The 14,715-nt window shown below is 33.2% G+C and overlaps 1 protein-coding gene across 1 annotated transcript in view; it reads right to left on the reverse strand.

Moving 5' to 3' along the window:
* Window positions 1–13,207, reverse strand: part of mfsd2b (MFSD2 lysolipid transporter B, sphingolipid) — a 27,754-nt gene extending 14,547 nt beyond the window's left edge. Inside the window, exons 1-5 of the mRNA XM_051139039.1 lie at window positions 13,128–13,207; window positions 12,451–12,628; window positions 5,029–5,154; window positions 4,662–4,786; window positions 522–645 (exon numbers count right to left, since the gene is read on the reverse strand). Coding sequence (XP_050994996.1) covers window positions 522–645; window positions 4,662–4,786; window positions 5,029–5,154; window positions 12,451–12,621 — 546 coding nt within the window. The 5' untranslated portion in view covers window positions 12,622–12,628; window positions 13,128–13,207. The remainder of the gene's footprint in view (window positions 1–521; window positions 646–4,661; window positions 4,787–5,028; window positions 5,155–12,450; window positions 12,629–13,127) is intronic.
* Between the last annotated feature and the right edge of the window lie 1,508 nt (window positions 13,208–14,715).

Genomic DNA, 14,715 nt, shown 5'->3' on the forward strand with positions numbered 1-14,715 from the left:
TTTCAACATAATAATAACAAAAAATATTTTTGAGCAGCAAATCAGAATATTAGAATAATTTCTGAAGGATCGTGTGGCTGGAGTAATGATGATGAAAATTCAGCTTTAAAATCACAGGAATAAATTGCATTTTAAAACATATTCAAACAGAAAACAGTTCATTTAAATATTAAAAATATTTTAAAATTTTACTGTTTATGCTGTACTTCAAACATATATAAATATATAAATATATATAAAAAACATGTTATGTGTTTTGTTTTTTTATATGTAATACCGGTTATGTAATAGTCTTGGTGAAAGGTCCATATATATTATTTCATCAGTCCAATATATATTTTTTAGCAGTAAACCACAATATCCCCAAGGTAAAACAGAGGCAGAATTAGATTTTAATGGATCTGTGGGGCATTTGTGACTGCATGATGGATGGTGCTGTAAATGTGGTTTCTGGGTCATCTGCAAACCTGTGTTTAGCATTAAATTACATTACAACTTTGAAAACTTCAAAGGATACTTACTGTGATGAGAGTTTGGTAGAGACAGTAAAAGCCCAGATACCAGATGAACCTCCCGTTGGTAAAAGGTGGGACAAACCAAAGGTAGAAGTAAGAGACCACCATGAATGGAGTGCAGCCCACCATCCTAGAGTAGAAAAAGAAATTAAATGTCATCAGAGTACTATAATCTGCATGCACATGATTCAAATTGGTTGTGTGAAGGTTGTTTCTGGATTGAAGCAATCCAGGCAAGTCATCTAGGCACATGAAGCCTATTAGAAAGAAACCAAATAACACTGTCTTCATAAGATATCCTGTGGTTTACCTGCTCTCCCATTTTAGCTTCTGTGCTAATCAATACAACCCAAAAAGCGCAGCTTGAGTATCATCCTAAAGCTGCAGTGCACATTTATAGCCGATGTGTGCATCTGTGTATCGCTGTTGTGTCTGTGTGAAAAACAGCATGGCGTTTGTGAGGATGCTTCAGCAGGCTGTAGGAATAATCATCTACACCGCTGGATGGCAGGCCACAGAACCACAGTGACAGTCTCACATGCTCGTCGTGTATCTCAACAGGGATTTCATTTTTTTCTCAGCAGGATGTGGGGAATGTGTTGGCCATTTATAATTCATACTGACACAAGTCTTCCATAGCATTATGGGAAAGGCAATCAGCTGCAGGCATGAACCAGTGAGGTTGGAAAGGACTTTAAATACTAGAGCTAAATGCACCTTTTCTAAAAAGCAGTGAGTCAGCTAAATTATAAAGGGAATTTGTTCAATTTTTTTTTTTTTTTACAATTAAGTAATTTTTAAAGTAAATGCAAGCAACTTCAAGATGGTGATGTGTCTTTTCTGCATAAAATTCAACAAAAAGTTCAACTCTACATCTAAAAAAAACAAATAAAGAATGTGCACTGGGTGAATCATTTGATTCAGATTGGGATTTTGGAGTGCGTATCGTGCATCATTTAAATTAGATCGGCGTTTCGAAACGCTTATCACGAATCATTTGATTCAGATCGCGACTTCAGAACACGGGTCATTTGTTTGAGATCGATTCTAGACCATGCTCACGAATCATTTGATTCAGAACAGGCATTCGGAGCGCAGAGGGCACAATTTGATTTAGATCAGAACTTCAGAGCAGGGATCGTGAATCATTTGATTCAGATCGGGATTATCAAATTTATATATATATATATATATATATATATATATATATATATATATATATATATATAGACCATTTCATTAGATGTAAACATACTGGTCCCGATACACTTCCTGTTTCTTTTTTTTACTTTACACAAACATCACAAAAAAATACAACCAACATAACATTTGACTGGATGAAAATGTTACATTAGCACCTTTAAGATGTATTTGTATATGTGAAATAAAAAAAAAATAAAAAACAAAAAAACAGGAAGCGCTTCTGGACCAGTGTTGTTTACATCTAACGAAATGGTCTCTATATATCTTGTAATTTTGAAAATTACTATTACTAATACATACAACTCTGTTGCACTTACTGTTGTATCTCTTTGTCATTTTAGTCAAGTCTGACAATAAATTAAAAAAAAAAAAAAAAAAAAAAAAAAAAAAAACTGATAATAGACTGTAATTTGTCACAAACCAAAAATATAAATCACTGAATGGGTTCCCGGATCATTACCGAAAACTGATCATTACTGAAAACTGTAAGCTCAGTAAGTTGTGACGGCTATGAATTTGTACATTTGAGGTAGTTTCGTGACTTTTATATGAGTGACTCATTTAAAAGAACTGTTTCGTAAGAGTCATTTTCTGCGAACCCGCAAATGGACGAACACAAACCTTTCACAAATGTGGATTTCAAATTATTTTTGCACATTTTTATTAGATTTTTTTGCATTTGGTACCATTTTAGTCACAATCTAGAGCCCTGTTTACCATATCTCCACTTCAGGACTGAGACTTGTCCCATGCAAGTAACCGTTTGCTAAATGCTTAATTCATGTTGTTGTCTTCCGTCCTAAATTACCTGACCTTGTCAACTCTAGAACTATCACAGCCCTGTTCCTGTAAAGAAAACCTCAATGTTTGGCCAGGTCGTTTCTAAGCAGTTTTACCCTGGACACACTGACCTTTGCGCCACACCACTTTTCACTTTCACAGAGAATAAACAACTGTAAGCAAACAAGCAACACAGTGAACGGGGAGGTAAAGAGAGCAGCCAATTCTGGCACAGTCCAGATGCCACTACTGCAGTGTGGAGCAACCCCTGTGTGCCCTGCTGATTGTTCAGCCACACAAAGAAGCCGCCGTACAGGAGAGAGAGCGGGACAGATTGGGTTAGTGTGAATGGAGAGAGCCGGATGGTCTGTAAGGTGCTGAATGAAGTGAGATGACCTGATATTCTGGGTGAACTGGGGGCAAGTGACCTTAGGGAAATAATGCACAGACATGTATTGAGGTCCAAAAGTTTGAGACCACTAGAGAAAAGTTTTTTTTTTTTTAATGAAAAATAAATAAATAAATAAATAAATATTTTTAAATAATATTTTACATTATGTATATTATTATATGTAATACAGTTATTCTTATTTTTTATTCACATTTTTTATTTATCATAGTTTTGTTTTTGTTTAGTCTTTTTATTTTTACCCAGGATTTGCTTACATTAAACCAAAAAATAGTGACAAACTTAAATATTTCTTCTTCTTCTGTTTGTCATAACTTTATTATTTATATTTTTTCTTTTATGTCATAACTTTTCTTGGTTTTAAATTTATTCCTAAAACTTAAACTCCAATAATTACTTATACAAAATGAAAATTTAGTATAATAAAAGATGATAAATTATAATAAAATAATAAAAAAAATACAATTCTGATCTGTTAAGCATTATTATTAGTGCTGGGCAACGATTAATTGCGATTAACTGCATCCAAGATAAAAGTTTTTGTGTACATAATATGTGTGTATATTATATATTATATATATATATATATAAAACAAAAAAACATATTGTTCTTAAATATATTCATGCATGTGCGTGTATTTATATACATACACAGTACACACACATACATTATGTGCACAAAAACTTTTATTTTGGATGCAATTAATCACGATTAATCAGAGTTCAGCACTAATTATTATGTATATAAATTGAAAAAACTGGAAAATTTCCATTTATTGTCACAACATTTTATTTTAAGTTTATTCCTAAAACTCAAACACCCACAATTACAATTACTAAGTAAAATAAAAAAATTATAATGAAATCATAAAAGTTCATAAAACGCTAATATACAGCACTGATGTGTTAATATTATTATATTATTATATATAATCATATTTGTTAATAATTTCTAATGAAAGCAATAAAGTGTAAAAACCCAAAAATGCATAAAAACAACAGAAAAGATTTTTTTATATAAAACAACTTCCTTGCAATGTCTCTGAAACAGACTTAATATTTTTTGTGGTATTACATAATTTCTTTGTACGTCAAACAAAGAGATCAAGCTAAATTTCCCGTAAATTTTAGGAAGTGCACTGAGCTTCTAAACATTATCTGACAGATAAAGAGGTAGTTTAAAGAGGACAAAAAACAGTGCTTTAAGAACATCACTAATTACTTAACTAAAAAAAAATAAACTTGAAGTGATTTTTGTATAATACCAAAAGGATGAGTAAGATAACAGAATTCCCCCTTTGAATAAAGAACGTGGCATCTGTAAATCTAAATGTTGTCTTTGTGTTGGCACAGCTTTAGCATAATAAACACTAAGACACACCAGAAGGCCCACATGGGCATGGCTGAGATGTTCCGCAGTGATTCTCTGAAAACAAACCTTAACTACTTCCTCTCAGACACTATGATGTCACATCAGAGTATAATGAGAACTTCCCGTCAGACACTCACATCTCGGGTATGTCGTCACTTTACTCTCCTGAGACGTCCACATGGGAAGGACCCGATTTCTGTATTTTTGTAATTTTGTTATCTGCTTAGATGTCATTATTACGTAAGTGTATAGTGTTATCTTGACTAAAGCCTGGAAGAAACTACACAACTTGTAAAATCTGAACAGATTTTGAGACAGTAGTCACCTTAAACTTGCTGACTTTGTGTGAATGTTTAAAAATCAGTTCTCATATATCACTCACCATGGCATGAGTCGTCCAATCTTTGTCCATTTGCTTTTAGTGATAAAGAATCCCACAATGGGGTCAGTAACTGCCCCCCAAGCCTTGCCGACGAACAACACCATGGAGGCCTGGAATGGGTTAATCTGTCAGGAGAAGAGAAAGTGAAAATCTACATTTATGCAAATCCTTATCTGTTATTCAGACTGTAGTAAAGTTCTTACTAGAACTATTACAAGTTAAAAGAACAATGAGCTTATTTTTGGCTTCTCCTTCAATTAATCAAAGAATTAATAGGGTGCTATTCTATGATTAATATGCTCTATTAACATCATATCCGCAAGTATTATATGGCTTAATGTTTCATTATAATATGTGGAGATCTCACCTGTGCAATGTCAAGTAGATATATTTGAAGGAAGAATGCTGTTGCACTCCCGGCAACCTGATTCGGTGCCCCTCCGATGGCAAAACAGAGTTTGCTACATACAGACAGCTTCTGATCCAGATGAGTCTGAAAAAACAAGTCTTTGAGTCAACAGATAATACAAATACTATATTTTGGAGAGTACAACAAAGTCTTAAAGGTAAAATTTTAAAGCTGAAGAGGCATTTTTATGCCACTGTTTGTATTAAAAGGATTCATTTTTAAATATTTTACATTTTTAATTACTTATTTAAAAAAAGGAAAATATAAAAAGCACCTTAGATTGAAAGTTGCACGACCATAACCACCACCAAAATATGCAGTCAATTAACTAAAGATTTTTTACATTATAAATAAGTGAATGAGGACATTCAGATGTTCTGATATTCCAATGAATATTTAATATTCCCGAATCTAATGAATCTAATATTTCCAAAAAAAAAAAGTTTCAATTTGTTCATGTCTTTCTGTCTTCAGTTGCAAATAAATAATTTTTTTTTGAGGAAAATATTCCAGGATTTTTCTCCATATAGTGGACTTCAATGGTGGCCAATGGGTTGAAGGTCCAAACAGCAGTTTCAATGCAGCTTCAAAGGGCTCTACACTATCCCAGCCGAGGAATAAGGGTCTTTTTTAGTGAAACTATCATTTTCTAAAAAAAAAAAAAAAAAGTATATATTTTTTAATCACAAATGGTCATCTCGCACTAGCCGTACCATGCACATTTGTGTCTTTGCGCATTACATAATCACGTCGGAAAAGGTAGGGTAGGGTGAAAAACTCTCAAAAAAATCTCATTTTTTCCTCTAACTTCAAAATCCTCCAACATTGTTGTTTTGCCTTTTTTTGTAAAGGGCGTTTGACTTTCTTTGCACGTTCAGTGTGACCTTTCCAATGTGACTACATAATGCGTGAGGTCGAGCTAGTGCAAGACGAGCATTTGTGGTTAAAAAGTATATATTTTTATTGTTTTAAGAAAATGACTGATCGTTTCGCTAGATAAGACCCTTATTTCTCAGCTGGGATCGCATAGAGCTCTTTGAAGCTGCATTGAAACTGCAATTTGGCCCTTCAACCCATTGGCCACCATTGAAGTCCACTGTATGAAGAAAAATCCTGGAATGTTTTCCTCAAAAAATTTAATTTCTATTTAACTGAAGAAATAAAAAAACATGAACATCTTGGATCACATGGCGGCAAGTAAATTACCAGGAAACTTTTATTCTGCAAGTGAACTTATCCTATCTAAGACTAAACATTGCTGAGGTCTCAAATAATGTCCTTTTAAATATATCATGGGCTTTCTATATTTCCATATGTATGTTCTTCAAAGTAATTGATCTTGACTTGTTGTAGTCGGTTAGTAGTTGATTAGAGGTGCTAGACCATCCCCATGTGGAGTTATTTCATTGAGGTTTCTGCGTGATAATCACAGCATCTGTCTTCAGGTGGTCGGTTCAGAGTTTCTCTTTCTCGGGCATTTGGGTGGGATAGTTTGAAGGATCCTCAGCCCGGGACCCTTCAAAACCACAGGTAATATTTAATCCAGATGCTTCCACTGCTGTGACTGACGGGATATTTGATCACAGAGAACACCCTTAAAATTAAGCTCCTTCAAAGCTTCTTTTAAAGAACGCTTCTGGCTGTGTAACATTCTTAAGTTGCTATATGGTTATGTAAAGATAGAAAAAGCTTTATACACTCTAAAATGTCCATAAAAAAGGGGCCAACATACTGTTAATTAAAAAAATCTCTTAGTGATTTTTCATAGGTCTTTTCCCTGTATTTTGAATTGCACATGTTGTGCATATTGTGTTTTAGGGTTAAAATAAATAATGGAAAATCCTGGCACAAAATCTGATTCAGTGGGATCGTAAATGGGATGGTTCACCCAAATAAGAAAATTTGCTGGACATTTACACACCCTCAGGCCTTTTAAGATGTAGATGAGTTTGTTTCTTCATCAGAACAGATTTGGAGAAATTTAGCATTATATCACTTGCTCACCAATGGATCCACTACAGTGAATGGGTGCCATCAGAATGAGAGTCAGAACATCTGATAAAAACATCACAATAATCCACCTTTTATTGAATAATCCATCAATTAATATTCTGAGAAGCAAAAAGTGTTTGTAAAAAAACCACAACAACAAAAAAAAAATCTATTTTTAAAGACATTAAGACAACAAAAATGATTTTTTTTTAATTTTTTTTGTATAAATAAGTGAATATAATATAAGTTGATGTTCTCAAGATGATCAGAGAGAATCTAATATTTCCAAAAAAAAAAGTTTAATTTTATTTATTTATTTATTTGATTGGTCGTTTAATTGTTTGTTTGTTTGCACTTAAAGGATAAGTTCACTTCCAGAACAAAAATTTCCTGACAATTTACTCACCCCCATGTCATCCAAGATGTTCATGTCTTTCTGTATTCAGTCGCAAAGAAATTAACATTCCTGGATTTTTCTCCATATATTGGACTTCAGTGGTGGCCATTACATCACTTGCTCACCAATGGATCCACTACAGTGAATGGGTGTCGTCAGAATGAGAGTGCAAACAGCTGCTAAACAATCACAATAATCCACAAGTAATTCACACCACTCCAGTCCATTAATTAATGTCTTGAGAAGCAAAAAGTTAAGCGTTTGTAAAAAAAAAAAAAAAAAAAAAAAAAAAAAAACATCTTTAACTTTAAATAGCTTCTTACATTTAAAATACAAGTCCTCCGTATCTATAATATTGCTTTCTCCAGTGAAAAAGTCACCTAATCTGAATCAGGAGTGAAATATGCACTGATCAAGCAACGTTTACAAACAGTTCTAAACAAATATGTTGGTGGATTAAGTGTTATTATGGATTATGCACTGCTGTTTTGGCCAGAAATGACGGATTAAAGTTAAAAACATCTTAAGAATGGATTTGTTTCTAATGTACATGCAGCTTTTTGCTTTTTCAAGACATAACTGATGGACTGGAGTAGTGTGAATTGCTTGTGAACTATTGTGATGTTTTTATCAGCTGTTTGGAATCTCATTCTGACGGCACCCATTTACTGCAAAGGATCCATTGGTAAGCGAGTGACGTAATGCACCTGTTCTGAAAAAGAAACAATCTCATCTACATCTTGGATGAGTACATTTTTCATCAAATTTAAATTTTTGTTTAGAACTAATTTGGCTTGTACAACACGCATATTTCTCTCCTGACTCAGATGAGACACTTTTTTTTCACTGGAGGAAGCAAAATTATGTATTATTGACTGGAATTTTAGCCAGATGCAATGGTTTGAAGTTAAAAAGTCTTGATGATGGATTTGTTACTCATAAACACAGTTCGATATTGATGGACTGGAGTGGCGTGGATTACGTCTTGGACTCTCATTCTGATGGTCCGACACCCATTTACACCATTGGTGAGCAAGACATGTAATGCTAAATTACTCCAAATCTGTTCTGATGAACAAACAAACTCATTTACATCTCGGATGGCCTTTGGGCGAGTAAATGTTCAGAAAATTTTCATTTTAGTTAAAACGGTTTATTTAAAAGTGAAACCACATCACTAAACTGCCCTTGTCATTCAAAGTAACCCAGCAATGACACAATGGAGAAAACAGAGTTGTAGTAAGTGACTTGTCATTTCTGTAATGAATAAAGAAATGCATATGCATGTGTGGCTTTCTGAACGTAAAGCGTTTCACACATTAAAAAGGACAAAGTCCTTGGAAAGCTCTGTGGATAAGGCAGAGTAAATGTGTGTTTTTGAGGGTGCGTATGTGTGTGTGTCTGCATGTGTGCGGTGTGCGAGTAGAAAACGGAGGGGAGATCCTTTCAACACATAAAAGGGAAGTCTAACCGCCGCTCTGAGCCATATATTTACGAGAGAAATCTTGGAGACAGTCAGACAGACATTTGGTGCTGAAAATACTACAGAAGTCAAACACTCCTTTTTGGAGCTGTTAACTCATTCATCCGCTCAATCAAAGCCGGTGTTTGGCGTCTCCACGCCAACGTGCACTCTGGGTACCCTCGCAACAAAACAACCACAGAGGGCAGGACCGATAGCTCTTCAAAAGACGCTGTAATTAACTCGCCGAGTTTCTCCCTGCCGTTCTCAACTTCACCGAGATGAAGAAAAGATGAATGACTTTTGAAATCACAATGTAATTATTCGGATAACTCAGGCAAGAAAATGAAAAGACTGGAGATACACCCAAGTCTATTTAATCTCAATTCTGATAGCTCTTTCAATTATTCCTCTAAAGAAGGACAAGTAAGAGGATTTGATGGTGCTAAAGTGTGAAATGAATCAGAAAGCTTGTGTGCTTAGCCTAGAGGCCGATACTAATTCTGGCTGATCTCTTACTAAGCATGACTATTGCTATTGCATATATAGTGAGCTACCACATTGGCAAAATCTTTTTCTAAATCTCACAAAATTTTTATTTACATATATTTGAATTTTTAGACATAAATTAATACTTTTTTATCAACATGAAAGTTGTGCTAATACTTTTTTTTTTTTAAATTGGACAGTGATTTTCAGCAATCTGATTTTTTTTTTCCAGACTAATAAACTGTTGTTTTTTTGTGTGTGTGTGAAATAAATCCTATATGACCAGCAGTAAGATTTATGTGGGTGGATTTATGTGATCAAAAATACAGTAAAACTGTAAATTTGTGAAATATTATTATAATTTTAAATAACTGTTCTCTATTTTAATATATATTAAAATATAATTTAAACTGAATTATAATTTTATCATTAAAATGTAATTTTATTTTAATTATAAAATATAAAAGTACATGATAAAATATATAAAATATATATTTTATAAAATATTATCAATATATAAAATTACATTAAAATATACATTTTACTAAGCATGACTATCGCTATTGCTTATATAGTGGTCTGAACAAAACCCATGTGTAAGATGGTAAAGGTGGTTTTGAGAAACTTTTGTGTCTTATATTTATTTATTTATTTACCACATTGGCAAATAATTTTTTCTAGTGATCATAAATGTCACTAGATTTATATTTTCATTTATTTGGATTTTTAGACAGAATTAATACTTAGATATTTTACCAACATGAAAGGTGTGCTAATACTTTTTTTTTAATCGGACAGTGATTTTCAGCAGTTTTTTTTTTTTTTTGGGAAATAAATCCTATATGACCAGCACCAAGGCTGGGTGGATTTATGTGATCAAAAATACAGTAAAACAGCACATTTGTGAAATATTATTATAGTTTAAAATAACTGTTTTCTATTTTAATATATGTAAAAAAATAATTTTAGCTGAATTATAACTTTTATTTTAATTATAAAATATAAAACTACATTCTAAAATTATTAAATATAAATAAATATATATTTAATAAAAATTATAAAATATAAAATGACATAATTTTTTTTTTTACAATTTTAGCTGAATAAGCTGAATTTTCAGGGCCATTACTCCAATCTTCACTGTTACATGATCTTTCAGAAAGTATTTTTAGTAATATTTTTTTACTGTCTCTTTACTGATTAATTTAATGGATTCTTGTTGAATACAAGTATTAAAAATCACAAATCTTACAGAAAATCTTATTAAGGATTCTCTAGACTTCAACTGGTAGACATCCACTTAGCGACCATCCCAATCACTCTAGCAACTGCAAAACAGCACCCTAGCAACCATCCACAACATTCTAGCATCATGGATTGCTGGAATTCTCAAGTTTATTTTGGTTGATGTTATCGTGATGGACACAAACAGGAAGTCACTAAGTTGAGACACAAAATATCTGACTTCCTCACAGATTGAAAACAGCAAAATCATGATAACAGCACGGAAGTGTGGGAAGACAGATCTGAACTGGATGAGGACATCTATAGCTGACAATAAAATAAAATAAATTAAAATAAAATATTTTTTTTTAATAATTAAAACATGATTAAAAAAATGCAAACAATCTTAATGTTCTGAAAATTAAGCTTAATTTTCATCATGCAAATTAAAAATTTTTTCTTCTGCGATCCAGACCCATGATTTTTGTGTGATTTTACAGTACTAAAGCTTTTTATGCTTAGCCTACTGCCTCACAGTTGTCGCTCTAAGCTGATTTCCACTGTGTATGTTTGCGTGAGGATGAATCTGGATGACATAATGAAGGGTTTATGGCTTTATGTTTGATGAGATTTGAAAACACATTTTATCATTACACTTGCAAGGTCAAATTCACCCTGGACTTTCACCTCCAGTCTAAATGCGACTGCTTTCACGCAGAGTGTGAAAAACAATATCAAGCTCTCAAAACTGAGACTAACAAATATAGCAATATTTTTTTTCATGATTGTTGAAGCAAATGTTCTCTGACTGCAAACGTAAGCAATCTTTATTAAGGCATTTGTAAATCTGTCAAAGTTTGAGAAGTAATACGCTTTTCTTGAGTCACCCATGGTACTAAATGATCTCCATCTTTCCTTTTCGTGACACTGTGTGTGAGAACAAGAGCTCCATTAGTGTGTTTTCCATACATTATTGACACACGACTACCATTTTCCCATCAACCACAGGGTCAGCGCAGAGGAACAACACAGCACAGGCTTTATTTCACTTGACAGATCATCCCTGACATAATTTTTCCAAGGATGAAGGTCATATTGCTTCCAGATCTAGAGGTACAATGTCTACAATTGAACTAAATGCCAATTGCATGTGGAATTAAACCAATATTTGCTGTCCAACAACCCTCTTAGTCAAAAGCAACTATAAAAAGGCAAACATTCATATGCTTAAAAAGAATCTGGGTATAAACAAGTGGCAGTAAACAGCTTTTCATTTACTTCCAATGCACTTTATATCTATTTCTAACCCGGCTGATAATACACTCTCAGTTTGTGGCATGTGAAAGGAATTCAGCTCTGATTACAGAAGTGATTTTTAATTGGTGCAATGGTTAAACTCTTGTAATATACAACTTAAAATACAGTTTGTGTCTTTACAGCACTATGTACTTGTGGGTTAACTGTCTGCCTGTCAGTGCAACGCCTTAACAGCCTTTGGGCATGTGTGTTGGTAAAGCATCCATGAAAAACATTCCATGTGCTCATTAAAACATGCCATTCTGCATACTTTCATAACGTACAGATACAAAAACAAAATACTTATATATTGGCACCTGTTCCCCCCTACTGAGTTGCTACTGACATACTTTAACCTGATACTCAAATATGATTTGTGCAACCCAATGCGGTTATATTACATAACATTTGACTTGAAAAACACCAATAATGCAAGCTTAAGACTATTAGTACAGCCTATTAAAAAGACATTGCAATATGCATGCACATAAAAACATAAGCGTGCATCACTTTGCCTTACCTGTGGTGGTACCTTGGTGAAAGCAGGTTCTGGGTGCTTCATCATGAGTCTGTCCCCTGATGTGACCTGGGCTTTCTCCCCCTTGGCCATGGCAGCCGGTGGAAGGGGTACAAAGACAGCAGCTGAACTCTCTGGCTTCTCAGAGCTGGCTACAGCTGTGCCTGCGTCCATTCACATACTGCAGCAGTGAGAGGATGGGCAGGGTTACGGAGCTACAGAGTCCACATGCACAGATGCTTTCCAGCTGTCACTCACAGCTGTGAGCCAATCAGATGCCTCGCTCTACCACAACAAACCGCTTACCTGAATCTGATAAAGCGTACATTCCTATACTGTTACGCCGACACTAAAAACACTACATAAACAAGTTTGCCAAGTAAGAGTTGCGTATAAATTTAATTACGTTTATTCGATGAATATATAATTAATACACAACATCTAACGTTCACTTTCCCATCAGAAATACTTTAAGTACATATTGCCTAATGTAAAAAATATTAGTTTTTCATCCATTTTTTTATATGAATCGATATATTAATTTGATTAAATAAAATATCGAATGCACATACATTAACAAAAACGGAACATGGCACTACTATAGTATTAGATACAGAAATGCAGATAGATAGATAGATAGATAGATAGATAGATAGATAGATAGATAGATATTATCTAACCTGAGTGATGCGGTGAGCCGCGCAGCTGATGCAGCTGTGGATGAACTGCGGGTTCATTCCTTCACATTCACTGCAGCAGCAGCACGTTCAATAGAAGTAAATCACAAACACACGTGCGCGCCCCCTACAGGTCTGCAAAAACAACTCCCTGGATCCCAGCTCTCTGGTGAGACATCCTAACTAACATGACAGTAAATCAAATTATATACAGGCTTTTTTATTATAAGTTGTAGTGGTTTGGAAATGGACCAAGTCTGCATTTATTGATCCAAAATACAGCCAAAACAATAATATTGCGAAATATTTATTTAAAATAACTGTTTTTTGTTTGAATATATTTTAAAATGCAATTTATTGCTGTGATGCAAAGCTGATTTTCAGCATCAGTACTGCAGTCCTTAGTGTCACACAATCCTTCAGAAATCTGTGTTGAAAGAAACGTTTCAATCTTGAAAACATTTTTTTTTTTTTCGGGATTCTTGGATGAATAAAATGGTCAAAAAACAGCATTTATCTACAAAAGAAAACTTATATGAAATATTTAAAAAGAAAAATGAATAAATAATATAGAAATAAAGAATAATGGTCTTTATTTTAAATTGTAAAAAAAAAAAAAAAAAAGTACAATACTGCTTTTATTGTTTCTTTTTTTATGTATTTTGGATTAAATAAATGCAGATATTTTTAATAAACATTAAAAAATGCATAAAACAAACAAAATGTATACAATCCTTTAGTTTTACAGAAGCCAAACTGACTTAAAGAGGTGATTAAGTGTTTACCACGACTTAATACATATTTATTTATTACCTGCTCACAAACTTCCAGGTATACACTTGCTAAACCCATAAAAAAGTTTTTCATGTATAAAGCTCTGAAAACCTTACTGACGGATGTTTTAGTGCATTTCCTGCAAATAAGGAAAAAATAAAGGGTCTCAATTAAATATGTGAAGTATCACATGGTTATTGCAAATTGTCACATGACCAGAGCAGCTTAATTCCTGTTTGTACCATAGTGACCGGTGGGATAACAGTGAATTTAGGTATACATATAAATCCAATTGCGGTTGCTAGTGAAAATATTGCAATGACAAAATATTGCACTAAATTAAAAATTAAAATGTTACAAATAAGCTACAATATTGATTTTGTTATAATACTGGTAGCACTAATATAAAAAATTGATGATATATGTTACAATAAAGTACAAATTTTAAAATATGTTGATGGTTGTATTTATCTCAGTATTCCTTTCAGTGTTGTATAAGGATTTTTTATGCATATTAGTAAGCCTTGATGTGATCAAACAATTTAAAATAGCTGGACCAAGATATATAACAATTGACTGCAGTAATATGTTAATTCGGAATACATATTATCCCACCGGTCACAATTGTGACCGATCATAAAAAAAACAAACAAAGAAATTTGTAAAAAAATAATTATTGATTATTTCAAAAGGTAAGTAATGATACATCATTTATATATTTTCATGTGTGGTAAAAATTGGGGATTAAATGGGTTGTTCATTTAAAAATGAATAAATAAAAAGGTCATCATGCCTGATGATCAGACCTGGTCAAAAC

The sequence above is a fragment of the Labeo rohita genome, chromosome 20, assembly GCF_022985175.1.
Source record: "Labeo rohita strain BAU-BD-2019 chromosome 20, IGBB_LRoh.1.0, whole genome shotgun sequence".
Lineage (NCBI taxonomy): Eukaryota > Metazoa > Chordata > Actinopteri > Cypriniformes > Cyprinidae > Labeo > Labeo rohita.